General features: G+C 34.9%; 1 protein-coding gene across 5 annotated transcripts; it reads right to left on the bottom strand.

The window, feature by feature from the left end:
• Positions 1–858: 858 nt before the first annotated feature.
• Positions 859–13,572, bottom strand: LOC143454188 (FHF complex subunit HOOK-interacting protein 1A-like). 5 transcript variants are annotated; one of them, XM_076954990.1, is made up of 24 exons: positions 12,035–13,572; positions 11,470–11,629; positions 10,877–10,989; positions 10,533–10,639; positions 10,215–10,373; positions 9,276–9,387; positions 8,760–8,918; positions 8,434–8,520; positions 8,226–8,255; positions 7,332–7,499; positions 6,978–7,057; positions 6,526–6,712; positions 5,999–6,245; positions 5,327–5,486; positions 5,048–5,145; positions 4,328–4,786; positions 4,135–4,250; positions 3,913–4,020; positions 3,669–3,835; positions 3,346–3,491; positions 2,879–3,057; positions 2,610–2,781; positions 2,397–2,494; positions 859–2,311 (listed from the first exon to the last, which is right to left on the bottom strand). In XM_076954990.1, exons 1-24 carry the CDS (start codon positions 12,149–12,151, stop codon positions 2,075–2,077), a joined length of 3,666 nt encoding a protein of 1,221 aa, XP_076811105.1. In that variant the 5' UTR covers positions 12,152–13,572; the 3' UTR covers positions 859–2,074. The 5 variants fall into 5 exon arrangements, with proteins under 5 accessions (XP_076811105.1, XP_076811103.1, XP_076811107.1 ...); XM_076954988.1 differs by having other exon boundaries at positions 5,327–5,489; positions 12,035–13,571; XM_076954992.1 differs by having other exon boundaries at positions 5,327–5,489; positions 6,179–6,245; positions 12,035–13,571.
• Between the last annotated feature and the right edge of the window lie 1,338 nt (positions 13,573–14,910).

Raw genomic sequence — 14,910 nt, 5'->3', positions numbered from 1 at the left:
AAATACCCTTCATTTATCCCGTGTTCCCATTTATTTGCAAACATATTTAAATTGATTTTTCACAAAGGCTTCTTTTGTAAAGGTAAAATTTAGCGTACATTTTATGGGATGTTTGCAAAAAGAATAAAATATGATGTAGGCTAATTCACGCAGGATATTACAGCAACAAGAAAATATATTTAAACTCATCCGTTTAGGGTTAAGTAATGCCTATACAGTCTAATTCTAACAGGTTGGCAACCCGCGACTCCAGAGCCACATGCGGCTCGGTCATTCTTCGGGTCTGGCTTTCGTGACTAAAAGACGGCGAACTTATTTTAAAAAATTGATACGAAAAAACAATAGCCATTCAGTTTAAAACTTTTTCGTTAAAACAATGGTGTCCAACTGCCCATATCTTTTAATTGGCTAGTTTTCCTATGTGATGTAATGCTTATTTAACAAAACCCTTAACGTAAAAGCAAGCGAGCCAGCCGTGTTTATTTACACGCACACTATTAGCTATCTCTATTTATAGAAATGGTCATTTTCACAGTACACCTGTAGAAGCAAGGTTATGCTTGCGAAAGTTCGTGTCGAAAAATATAAAATTAACCTTTCGAGTGCCTAACTATATCTTGTTTCTTATTTTACTTTAAAATTTGATTAACACGGTTCAGACAACATCCTTTTATAGAAAAACACACAGGCCTGTGTTTCTGGGAATTGTTATCACATCCTTTGCGGTAATGATTTTAATACTGTAGCTGTGCGTTATTTGCGTCCTATATTCTTAACACATTCTTCTTTTGTGCGTTTAAAATAATAATATAAGCATAACTCAAAACGAAAAAATGCAGACTGCTAAGTATAACCGACCTCCATCTCCAAATCTCATATTATTATATAAAAAACATGTAATACTTGAAGCGCTGTTAGGCGAAAACGACCTTTGCAGAAATGTTGCTTCGGTGGTTTTGCAAATACTGCATTAAAATCATCAATGGAATATATTTTTTCTATAGACAGTAAATCTCAAATGGTAGGCATAAGAAATGGTTTTACAATTTACAGAAGTAGAAAAATGTTTTCATAAGACACCGTATGCAACATCAGTTAATTAGGCAAGCATAGTATCTCTCAGAAAGGTTGCGAAGATGAAATGTCAGATTCAATGTCAGCAGCACCTTGTGCAATTTTGTCAAAATTTCACTTTAAAACACTTCATCACTGTATGCGGCAAAGGCTGTAAAAACAAGCGACAATAAAATTAAAAAATAGAAATTTTCCATGTCACGTGGTTCAAAACAACATGCCTACTGGGCATTACGGAAACCTTCTACTAGAACATGAATTAGCTATAGTCAGGTAAATGAAGAGCTTTCACCAGTGAAATTACATATCTTTGAAAGAACGCAACCGATAACGAAACCAGCTTAATAAACTCAACCAAACACGATTGCTGATTGATAAATGGTGTTGCTCGAAAATTTTCACTCAGTGTTCTTCATAGTATTTGCAGACAGATGTCAACATTAATTACATGAAGACAATGTTAAAAGGGATGTCACGGAATATAGATGCGTTTCGAAATACATGTGGTAAAAGTTACTTATGCTAAAATCAATTGAAAATATGAAAGTAAAAGCAATGTACTCAAGTATATGGCTTGAAAGTGGCGGGATAAGGCACAGAATGAAAACAACAGAAGTAAAAGATTGCGGTCAAAGGTTATTAACAAATTTACTCTTAAAATTCTACAATTTTATTATCAGAAATGTTACCGATAGCTTTCTTCAAAACGTACCTTGACTTACCAAAACATTTGGCGATTATGATAGAAGTAGCTTTACAGTAAAACACATAAAAAAACGTAATGAACCGACTCAAATTTTATGAAGGTTTGATGCATATAATTAGTAATTAGACTTGAGTACCATGTATAAAGTAAGTTTTAAATACGATCGAAAAACAATAAAAGTTAGACATGGGTGTTCAACACAAATAAAAATCCGCGATAAGGAAAATGAAAAGAATTAATCAGAACAGTCATATTGCATCGTGATTGTTATGAGTGAATCTGAAAACAAAAACTCTAAATATGAGTAACCGCGTGTTCTTGTGCAACGGCGGCAAGTTCCTTGAGAAATTCGGCGAGGACAATGCTCGCGTAAACAGCGTTCTTCGTTCGTAATTCTTTGAGTTTTCGTTCGTCGCGATTCTTCTGCTGCGCTTTCTGCTGGACGTAAAACATCGAAGCGGAATCCCCAGCGCCATCTGACGGATGGATTTCGCTGCTTTCTGAATTTCGTGAAGAGCTTCGACCACGACGCTAAGGCAAGATGATTTGTTAGGTTATAGAAGTGTATCGTTTGAAATATAACTAAAGCCAAGCAGGATTTTCAAGCATAATATACCTCTAATAAGGTTTCCAGGGTTGGAAGCAAAGACTTCTTGTTAGTCCGGTCTTTAGGTTTTCGTCTACGAAACATTCCACCCAATGTACGGCTTTGGACTGGAAAAAAGTTAAACAAACAATAACAACAGCAGTACACGCATCATACAATTTTGTATTGATATTACTCATAATCAATAAAAATGAAACTATCGAATTTGCGTGAAATAACAACCTTTCGGCACAGGCATTGGTTTTTCATCGACAATGCTCCTTTTCCTGGCGTCACCTGAAAACGGGAAAGCCCCGCGAGCGAGAAGATATTTCTGAGCGCGCCGAACAAGGACGTTAAAATCGGTAACACGCGCTGCGTAAGCGTCGATCTTGTTTCTAGCGCTGTTTAAAACCTGTGAAGCCCAAAATACATCAAGAAACGACTCGTAAGCTACTTACTGACAAAAACTAAAAGTAAGCCAAAGGAACATTGCGTGACTGCCAACTTGCCTGGTACAGTGATCTTACTGATGGATGGAACACCATGTGCGTATTCAGCAGAAATGATCTCAGTAGGGGTTGAGGGTACGCTGCAAGCCGGGTCACGATTCCAGTCAGGAGAAGATTTTCGTACAAGGAGTTTGTTATCATTTGATCAAGTTTTGCAAACAAGTTGCCAATCAATGGACCTGCATTTATTAAAAATTTTAAATTATGACAAATAAATGTGAAGATATATTACGGAAAAGAAATGTTTTATTCAAATATTGTCTAAATGCACAAAAGAAGTTCGTTAACTCAAAAATCAATTTGACTTAATTGGTCCCAGCAAAATGGCCACATAGCAAAATTAATTATACCAACTTCAAGTAACTGAAACTCTGGATTACACAAAGCAGTTTTATGAGGCCCTTTAATTTCGAGTAAACCAACTTTTTCTGAATTAATTATACGTTTGATACAGTTTGTGTTATAACCTGTATAGGGGATACCCTGGAGCTTGAGCGGAGCAGCGGGACTGACAGAAATTTCTGTTGGACTATACTCGTCGGCGGCTTCATAAAATGATGAAGAATTGATTGATGCCGTGTCATCAAACTCATCTTCACTGTCATCGGCAAAACTATTTCCGACAAAAACATTCAGTTAATAGGTTGCATGGTTAGTCAGCAGTAGTTGGAAGTTATTTATTATTACCTTATTTCGTTATTATTACATTATTAAGTTATTTATTACCACGTTATTGGATTGCCATGTGTTAATGTATAAGGTGATGAAATAAATGTACTCTGTTGCTTGCCTGTAATTGTTAGCTTTTGTTCCCAGTCGTTCAGTAGCTGCAAGTTCATCTTCACATAGTTTTGTAATCTCTTTATCCACTTTCTCAAAAGCATCTTCCATCTCGTCCGTGTTAAGTGATAACTGACTCATCGAATCAGCATTCTGCTGACTCAATGTTTCTAATTCCTAACGATAAAAATAAGACATTTACACACTGTACAATAACAAAGTCAAGAGTTTCAACTTAGGCGGGAAAACTTTACCTCTCCTTCAGCTACAGCACACTCAGGACTTGTGCTTGGGATCTCACCATCAGAGGAAACCTCGATGCCTGATTCAATGTCTTCTTCAGCTACCTTGCTTGTACCGGCCTAAGTTGTTTTGCATAATTAAAATTGTATAAAGTGAGTGAAAACTAAAACTGTCCACAGTGTACATTACGATATATCAGATACCTTACAATTGTTTGAGAGTCAATTAGTTACCTTTCCATTTTCTACTTTGTCTCTAGTGGTTTTCGGAACTATTTCCATCAAACTTCTGAAGAATTCATCCACTGATGACGCAGTGTTTGATCGGGGTATTGATAACTTTTCTGAATCTACACAAGCAAGCATTCAAACAGCTAACAATAAACAAATGTCCAGGGCCCTTTATCATGATATCATCAATACAAACCTTCCTCAGAAGGGAGCTTCATGATCTCCTGGACAGTTTCATTCAAATTTTCATCAAATATTCCAACCACATCTAAATTCTGCTCTGATAGTTCCGATGAACCATTTTGCAAGTCAAAGTCTAGCTGATCATCGGATCTATTCTTTTCATCTGACACAGTGTCAGTTTGTCCATCTGCGATAACAGTTTCTGTGGCATTGTTTTCAAGTCTTGGATTTAAATCAGCTGATGGTAGAGATTCGGAAGAACTTTTTTGCTCAATTGGTTGAAGAAATGTATCAGCAAAGCTAGATGTTCTACTGACATGACCGAAACCACTACTTGATGCATCCAGGCCAGATGGGGTGAATGTTGATGTCTGCTGTAAGCCAGCTGAAGCTTGAGCAGTGCGACTTGTGTCTGTTATTTCTGGACTCTCCTCTTTACGAGGTAGCACCGGGGTACTCTCAAAAACAAGATCTGTACAAAGTGCACATAATCAAAGCACATAGATTAATTACTAAAAATTAAACACCGTCTTGTAATGAATATGAAACATATCACAACCCGGACAGGAATGTAACATGAAAATAATTAGAATGAGTTAAAAATGTGCTCACAGTGTAATCCTTTGCTAGCAACAAAAGTCAGCAAAACATTTACAATGTTGTTTTTCTAATTAGCTATGATATTTCTAACAAATAGAGTTAATAAAACAAATCAAGTTCTAATTAAACTGACCAGCATTTGTATCCCTGAGTTTGCTTATTTTATTTTCTGTTCCTTCTGGTGATGGATCAATACCATCATATGGAGCAGACCATCCTTGACAGGCTTGCCTGAGTTGCAAGAAGTATCACAGGCATCAGGTACGTATTTGCATCAAAATTTAATGCATAAAAGATACAAGACACAGGTTTCGATATTGTAGTGAAATTACACAACTTACCAGCAAATAAAACAGATTTGCAGAAAAGAAAACATAATATTCTAATTTCTAACTAAATAGAGCATCCCTACCTGCACTGGTCAATAGTTGTTTTAGCATCTTCTAAATAATCCATATAACTTGTGTTTAGTTCAAGTTGTGACTTCAAGTCTGGTCCAAATTCAGCCATCGTGCTAGGACTTGTAATGGTACGAGTGCGTTGGTTAGGAGCCATTTCCAAATGCTCATTACCTGCTAAAAATAGAAATATTAATAATTTTGGGTCGTCAAGTCTAGGATAAAAAAGTTTGATGTGGGTCTCAAAAACAAACGTATATTTTTTTATATTTGAACTCAAATTTTTTCTCATGCTCTGAACAGAAAGTAAATACTGTCAAAAAAGAAAATGCTTGAAATGTTGTTGAAAATTGATTTGGTTTTAGCTTTCATCTACGAAATATTTTGTGAAAAAAGACATCTCAATATAAAGTCTACAGTCATTTCAAGTCATCACATCAACAATATATCAGCACATTTTCTGGAAATGCACTAACAAAATCCAAGCAACTACTGTATGTACAATTGTACATTGTTCAGATAATTTATACCTACCATACTGTAACAGGCAATTATCATGACATACAAAAATAATAAATTTCAAGCAGCACTGATTGAACACAACTGAATCATAAAAGCAATGATCCATGTAACAGGAAAGCGCAAACAATTAAATAGTTAAAAATTATTAGCAAATTAACGAAAACCTGAATGCATATTAATTGTAACAGACAAATCTTCATTGATTGTATACTCGGACAGAGCTTGATTCGTGCTTGATGAAAACGAAGAGTCATGCATATTGGATTTTGAACAGAATGAAGGCATAACTGGTGGGTCATCATGCAAGGGTGAAGGGGGTGAAAGGGTGTGAAATGCTCCATTACCATCAAAGGGTTCAGATGCAACAGCTTCACTAATACCAGGTAGTGAGTGGTGACTGATATCAGCAGTCTGACAATATAAAAACGACAAATACTTTTTGTTATGATGAATAATAATATCTACACAGCACAAAAAATGTACAACGTAGCCAACGACAATCAAGACTTGTTTCAAAATTAAAGTTTTAGATGTTAAAATTGAACAAGAGATACATTTACTAACACTGTTTTGTTTTTCTGAAATGGGAATACAAAGGAATACATAAAGTTGAACCTCTCCAGTATAACTAGATACAGCTGAGTTATATCAAGGTATATTAACCACAGTGGGTGTTGTTTTTTAACAATACCTTGTCTTGCTCAGGTTCAGGGCATTCAACTGGGACAAAAATCTCATCTTCATTTTTAGATGTTGTTTCGATTCGGCAAGACTGCGGAGTAAGAGCAAGAAAGCGTGATGCAGATGCATTATGAATATCAACATCACAGATCGCTCGACGCTGGCTGGCAAGAATGTGCTGACAAGGAATTATATACCTGTTGAAAAATATATAACAGTATTTTTACCGTATGTTTTTACATATAAGTCCTCATTCTAGATTTAACGAATTGCGTTTTCAAAACTTAATACTGTAGTCTGACAATCACATAGACATGGTGTTATCCATAAGAAATGTATCTTAAATTGTTAATAGTTGACACTAAGAATGGAAGTACGAAGAAGCAGGAATGTATTCAATTGCTAGTCAATTTAAACCTAATAAATTGTAATATTGATTAAATGCTTATAAATAGTACTGACCTAAATATCAACTGCAACATCAAATCTTCGCAATTGATATCGACCAGGGTTCGTATCAATGATAGTGATACTAAAGCAAGCTGCAAATAATAAAGATTGTCACTGTGATATGGGTAGATTCTTCATAAAAAATGTTTTACTGCGTTCATAGCAGTAAAGAGAAAATTAAATTTTAGTTGGGTCATCACTCATCAGATTTCATGGTCAGTGCTACATTAAGTACTTCATATGAAACCACGAGAAACACCACACTACTTTCATAATTTCATATCCAACTAAATTTTGAAGTTTTATCAGTCTAACTCTAATATGTCATAAATATGTGATATGTACAAAACACTATGTTCGTCTTACCCTGTTGCCACTCGCTATCCTTTGAATTAAAGTATTGATAATGACGTTGTTCTCGTGACAATGAGTGAGAAGAAATTTGAGAAAACATCGCATTAATGCAGGTGCAGTCACTGATCTCAGGAAGAGATTAAGGTATGCTGTGGTCACCACTACTTCATTGGCTGAAGTCTGAAACAATTCAGCAGTTTAGTCTTGTAAGCTAACGATTTCTTTCCACTGTAATATTGATAAGAAGAGGTACACCGGTGGACAAATTTAACAGTTTATGACGTTCATTTCAGCTGTTTTTACGCTTTAACAAGTAGGCTATTGTTACAGATATTTCACACTGACACCACACCATAACAATTCATCAAAAATACTACTGATATTGTCTAAATATTACTTCTTCATGAGCTGAAAAATTTTTAACTCCTTTTATTTTTCCTGAGAAATAAATAGTGTGTTGTAGAACTGGACTGCCAATCTGAGTATAACAATAACATGTCACAATGACCAACATGCTAAGATTTTAATTGAAATTAAATACAAACTAGAGAATAAAAAGGATCAGTGCTAGTCAACAGACTGATTTGCATTTCCAATTAATCCTTGCTCTTTTATGAATAATTAATGAGACATCTAACGTTGCCTTTCAAGAATTAAATTATTAATCACTAATAAATATGGTGAGTGGTTAGCCAAAATGACAATGCTTTGATATTTGAACTGAAAGCAACAGGGTGAGCAAAAACCAAAGTTTGATTAAATCGGCCTAATTTCCCATATTGATTTTTGAAGAATTAACACATTAGCAAAAAGGTCATAGTTTTACACTTTGATTGTTTGATTTTGTTAAATTCGACAGCACAATTGTTTGCAAAGGCAAATTAAAGCCAATACCAAACTACTTACTTCACTTTCACTTTCAACCGTACCCCTTTTCTGAGAGCAAAAAGCATGAAATGGCATAAAACATAAAAATGGCTGGCAAGCATACAGAACAAGTTATTAAATTATAAGCAAAGACAACCATAGCAAAAAAAGATCCACAACTACATCACACCCAAGCCAAGTGAAATGGTGTGCAATGAAAATAATTTCTTGATGAACATTTCTATACCTTGTGCAATGAAGGGCCAAACACTGATACCAAAAAACCATTGTAAAAGAAATCCAAAAGCTGGTTACTGACACTTTCATGGGCGACCTATACACAAAATGAGTCAGTTAAAGATGAGTAAGCCAAAAAATTAGACTGTAAAACGCAAATGATGTAAAGGATCAAGTAAAACAATCAACTTGTGTAATACATGTCCTTTCCATATATTACACTTCAGGATCTAGGGAATTCCTTGGTCACGCAGTTAACAAAGTTTCACTTTCGAAATTTATGTCGACAAACCAATATACAATGCATTTCTCAGGTGAATGAGCGGATAATATTACCTCAATAACAGAATTACAGAACTCAAAGGAATTCATGAAGTTAGTTAGTTCTGGAACATGGACCCAATCACTACGATGCAAACAATGCCAGTCATCCGTTCTCACTTCCATGTGTCTTGGTAATGTTGAGTATATCCCACTTAACCCAACTGCAAGTACCTGATTAAGAATAAGACTGAACATTATCACTATATTACTTCTTTACTCGACCAGAGTGATGGAACATACAGAAAACAACAGAAAGGCAGTAAATTTAATGTTTTAAAGACACCAGAATCTGATTAATCTTGAAACTGAAGAGACTAGCTAAATTAGTATTGAGTTATCCAAAATTTGTGTTACCTGAAGTTAGTATAATAGATATTACTGTATTTGAATTTTGCTAGCTCCTGTAAAATTATTTCAAGTTATTCCAATATTCAATTAAAAAGATTCTGCTGTATTCACTATGCTATAACTTTGGAGTTACAATAGTAAACTTGAAAAACACACAGCTGAAACAAAACAAATTCATACTGGACAAAAATTGGAATTCTGGACAATGTAGTCTGCAACTTTTACATTCTCCGCTGAAAGAGCCATGCACAATAGGAGGGCATCCCTTGCTTGCTGCCCAACAGTTCCTTCCCTTGATCAACACAAAAATAAAATTTGTATAATCCAGTAAACCTTAACATCTACCGGAAAGAAGCAAGTGCAAAAATAGCTTATATTCGCTTCAATGCAACCTGTTATGTAAGTGCTGCAAAGGTTTTTTAGTTGCATACTTTCTTGAGGGTATTAGTATGCCAATATATATCATGGACAAACAATTAAACTATTCACAACAACTCTTTTTAAAATAAAATGACAAGTTGTGTAGTTTAATTGTTACAACAGAGAACTATTATATTCTACAAGTTTATAGCCGCCCATGTTATTTTTATTATTTAATGTTATTTATTGGATTATTAAAAAGTAGTTCTAACCCAAATGGTCTAAATCAGACGTTTCCAAACGTTTTGGGTTCTCGAGCTCATTTTATAATCGCCAGGTTAAAATGATCAACTGATAAAGATACCTATTGTTAAATGCAGTTAATTAATTATTTATTTATCTGTATACTTTACCAATAAAATACTCGTTATTTTGACTAAACAAGAACAAGGCTTTTTTGCAAGCAAATAAAAGTAAACTTCAAATGTGTAAATAACTTAACCATGTTTTATTGGCATGTGATTGACTCAAAACACCTTTGCGATAGACTGGTCAATTGCATGTTGGACACCCCTGTTAGAAACTACATCAACGCAATAAATCAGTTTCAAACAAATTTCCTATTCACAGCATATTGTGAAATTTATTCATTTTCTCTCTAACTTGCCATGTAAAAATCAGCATGCAACACAAGTACTCAGCAATGAGAAAAAAATCATCAAGCAAAATTTAGACAGGTTCGAAAGCAAGATCAATCACCTGTGAATGTATTCAATTAGAAGCGAAAAGACGAGGAAATTAGCAGGGCCGTGGCTGGTGGAGGTACCAAAAAACACATCCAAGAGTGTTGGATCTCTGTTCATCCAAACACACAAAAGGTTGAGAAGCAAGACAATGTGTCCCTCTAATTCGTCCGTCCTGTAAACCACATTAAAAATTTAGGTGTCAATACTTGCATAGGCTAATATAAGATTAGTGCAACACCAAACACTGCTACCAAATAGCATTTTAAACAACATACAAATTTGGGTATAACAAATTCAACAACTTAATTTATTGTTTTTTGTAGGCTATTACCTGGGCTCAAAGGTAGAGGAAAGCAATTTTAGCATTGGACCAACAAGCTGTTTGTGGTGTAATAATGAATGTTGTGCTTGGCTGATCAATACCTCGTATACTTTTAACTGTAAAGTCAACAAACCGAAATTGCAATCATTACACCTACACATACAAGTGTCTACATTACATTCGATAGATGGATGGTTAAGGCATAAAGATGCACAATAAACACACTACTGTATCTAAACTTGCATAGTATGTATTGGTTTAATGAAAACATTTTGAGTGTATATTGAGATGGAAAACAATAAACAGCAAATAAAAGATAAGCATTGCTCCTGAGTAAGATCCAAATCACTAACCAAATTAAGCATCATTTCCTCTTTATACATGGAGGTCGTATGCCACCATTCATACAACTTCTCAAATATGTTTTGGGTAAGAGCATATTCAAAAATGGGACCAAAGGAATCACCTGCACAAAAAAACCACATTCATATTGCCTATAACAACATATTACACCAGAATAGTCAATAGAAAAATAAGGATTTTAGCACAATAAATATTGCAAATTTTGCAAAACATCTATCTGCTTTATTAAAAAATGGTTCTTGATGTGGGTATGTAGCCCAAATAGGCAGAAGTAAATCATCAATTCGTTTCAGCATATAAATCACAACATTTCAATCAAACGTACAAACAAATTGACATCATTACCTATGTTTATATTAACTTCTCTGCACCGCTTAACTGTAAACACAGGGCCAACACCTATCTCGCTGCTTATAACAGTCACATATCACACATACCACCACACAGCTTATACTCCATACATAAACTACTTTATATATGCATATAACTTTATACAACATGTTATTCAATACATGTTTGATAATGGAAAGCTTGGAGTAGCTACCAATAAGCAACTTAAAATGATTTTTGTTACTTAACACACCTGAACCCTGCTCCTCTGCTAGGAGGAAGATCATCTGTTCAAGTAGATTTCTAATGGTGTCAACATCATCAGCTGTTATCTTTTCAACCTTTGCTACTCTTGTTTCCTTGGTTGGGATGTATGCCGGTCTTGGACATGTGGCACTGATAACTTCACAAATCTATAGTTTAAAATTTGAAAATATACATCCATAAATAAATAGCAAATCATTGCCTACATAAATGCAAAACTAAAACATTTTTGTTGGATACAGTTCAAGTGACAACTCTACTAATTCACAATGCGAGGTAGTAGGTAGCTAGTTTGAATTAGGTACTAGTAGTTCTACCTGCCACTAAGAATGAGTATGATATTTGAAATGTTTGCAATTAAAAAATTTGCATTTACTCTGGCTGTGATTTTTTTGCTTCGAAATATTGGATCTTCCAAACATTTTGCTCATAAAATGTTAGGCTAATGCTTTTTCACAAAGTTGCTGTGTGTGCAGGAGCATTTTAGCTTTAAATTAAATGTTGGATAAATGCAGTAGATCATGAAATAGTAAGATGATCATCAGCAAACATACCTGTAGCCAATGGGACTTAAATGCATCACGACATATTGTAGATGTATTGTCCAAAGAAATATTCTGAACCTGTTTTGGGGTTTCTTCCCTCTTAGTTAACTTCTTTATCCAGCTCATTATCAACTTTTAAACAATTATTGAGATTTTTGTCATGTTAGTGCAACATAAGATAAAAAGTTACCTTTCCACTATTAAGGAAAACATTTGCTTTACAAAAAATCTTAAACAAAGATAGATCAAAATTTCATAGATCATGTAAATCATTCAAGAAAGCACCTATGAATAAGAAATCAGACTACTAACATCAGAGAACATACATTCACATAATTATCAAGTTTTATACACAGACGGACTAGTTTGCGCATTTAACCACAGAATTTGAGTGGATTCTTCAAAAACATGTTCCCAAAAATGAGCTATTTATATATACACTTAGCTTCAAAATGATGAATCTGTCAAAATTCTAACGCAACTAAAAATGAGAAAAGTCCTACCTGCATAATTCTTTTGCGAAATAAACAAACTTGCGCAGACCTGCTTTTTTTGAATGATTTGTATGTATTAATCACTACTGTTTGAGTTTGTTGGCGCATAACTTTGCAGTCTGGTCCTCATATGACAATCGCTATCACAAATTTTTAACACAAGTATATATGTTTAGTTAATATTTAAACAGGAGAAGTCAGAGCTGGGTGGACATAAATTGAGTGTGTTCCTTTTTTAGAGCAGCCTCAAAAGCAACGCTCTTTTTTAAATTAGAAGCAGACCTATAAGTTTGCACTTCATTAAAGGTTATCAGCTCATTGCTCTGTTTTTAGCACAAGCAATGGTTGAATAAAAAACAAATTAAAGTTTTAAACTGCTTTAAGACTTTTTCATGTAGAAATTAAAAAAAGTGACTGATTTAAGACTAATTTCGGGCAAAATTTTTGTTCCGCAAAGTTAATGCAAAAAATATACAATATATACATACAATACACAACGTTAAGCATGATAGGATCACGGGATAGAAGTTAGATGTAAACGCTTTGTTTTGTAAACTGATAACAAAAGCCAATGGAACGGGTGACCGATGAAATGATGGAGAGACTCACACAGATGAACCAAGTTATCCTGATAATTTTGAAATTTGCTTCACGATGCCGTTATTTTTATAACTTAACCGATATACGCTTTGAAAAAAAAACATTAAATTTTTGAACATCGGCATTTACAAGTTGAGAAGGTTCTTAATACTCTCGTCTATTAATCATTTGTGGTAGATGTAACCAAAATAAAACTGTCCAAAATTGGATTCCTAGAAATCTGCTAACATTTACAAAAAAAGTGATTAGCATTTCTCAAACTACACTTAGGCACATGTTTTACAATGTAAGTGTGCAACATACAAATGCGACTGGTTAACGATAATGCGCCGGAGTTAAAATATTTTCAATTCCAAAAATGAGCGGGAGTGTGAGGGGCAAATCAAACACGCTTTTTTTTATAGAAAAACAAAAGCAACGCTCTTTTTAAAAGAGGTTATAGTCTTTAATACAAAACACAAAATAAATAGTATGGTATCACAAACTCTATTCTTGGACTGATGAAAGTCTTTGCACAACTTTTAAAATCTCGATGATTCTTCACTCATTGAGTTTTGGTTCACACATTTTATCTTTTGATTTACATTCTTTAAGTTATTTTCTGAAATTTTGTTATACTTCCGAAATTTGGACGTTCACCAGGTCCAATGACTTGTATACCTTGCTAGTTTGCCAAAGGGTAACCTACCGTAGGCTATTACAACAGTATAACATGAAAGGGAATCGGATCTAGAGCAGAAGTACACAGCCAGAGGCCAGACTGCAGATTATGGCAGCAGCATGCACACAAGAGATTTTTCAGCCGAAACGATATTGCACACCGGGAGAAAACCTGAAGAGTGATTTCTCTAAAAACACACTTTTTTTCTATCCTTATTTATTATAAAAGGCCGCACCTGGCCTACCAAAAATGCTGGATGTGCTTAGGCCACAAGTTGAGGTGCACATCGGCGAAACTGGAAAGTATGGCAAGAGCACATCCTATCACTTTTTTCAAAAAAAAAATAATAACGAGACACTAACTTCCCCAAAATAAAAAAAACTCTGCCGTACTCTGCAGTCAAGCACACCGGCTGCTTCCTTGCACACTTGAATTTTGCGTAGAACCAACTGCACCTCCGAGATCTCGGTGAAAACTGCCTTACTCTGCAGTTCATGCCACAGGATGCATTTGTACACTAGACCCAGATAACCAACGTATGTATGAAAATTAAAGACAGGTCTAGTATACAAGTATAGGCTATGCCTGTATGCACATTGCACAACCAGATACTGGAGTCCGACCGGCTACTTAACCTGACTACCTGAGTCAAGCCAGCAGACAGCTTCTGGCAGACAATGTCTGCTGGCTTGAGAAAGTCAAGCGAACAGACATTTTTTTAAGAGCCCTATAAAGTTTAAGTTTAACTTCCCGTGAGGGACAATGTCCAAAATCGCGGTCAAAAATCGAAAAAAAAAGATCGAAAATTGACCCAAATAATTGAAAACGTTTTGTATTTCGTTTTTCTGTCCTAAATGTCTACGCCGAAGTGAGGAAAGCGAATTGCACTATGTCAAATCGCCGTAAATATTGCTTAAAATGTTATTAAGTTATCTTGCAATGGTATAGTGGAGGTCCATGACAATGGTTCATTTAAAAAAAATTTAAACTGTATCCGGTGGGATGGCTTCAGTTCGAGAGTTCTGAAGTCTTTGGGATCTTGGAGTTATCCCTTAGTTCCCATTGCTCCCAGGTCTGCCCTGACTCGGAGACTTGTTGCATGGATAATAACCAATCTCCAACAACTTTTT

The sequence above is a fragment of the Clavelina lepadiformis genome, chromosome 1 (assembly GCF_947623445.1).
Source record: "Clavelina lepadiformis chromosome 1, kaClaLepa1.1, whole genome shotgun sequence".
Lineage (NCBI taxonomy): Eukaryota > Metazoa > Chordata > Ascidiacea > Aplousobranchia > Clavelinidae > Clavelina > Clavelina lepadiformis.
Note: the sequence above shows the minus strand (reverse complement) of the source record. Positions and strands in the feature narration are given on the sequence as shown.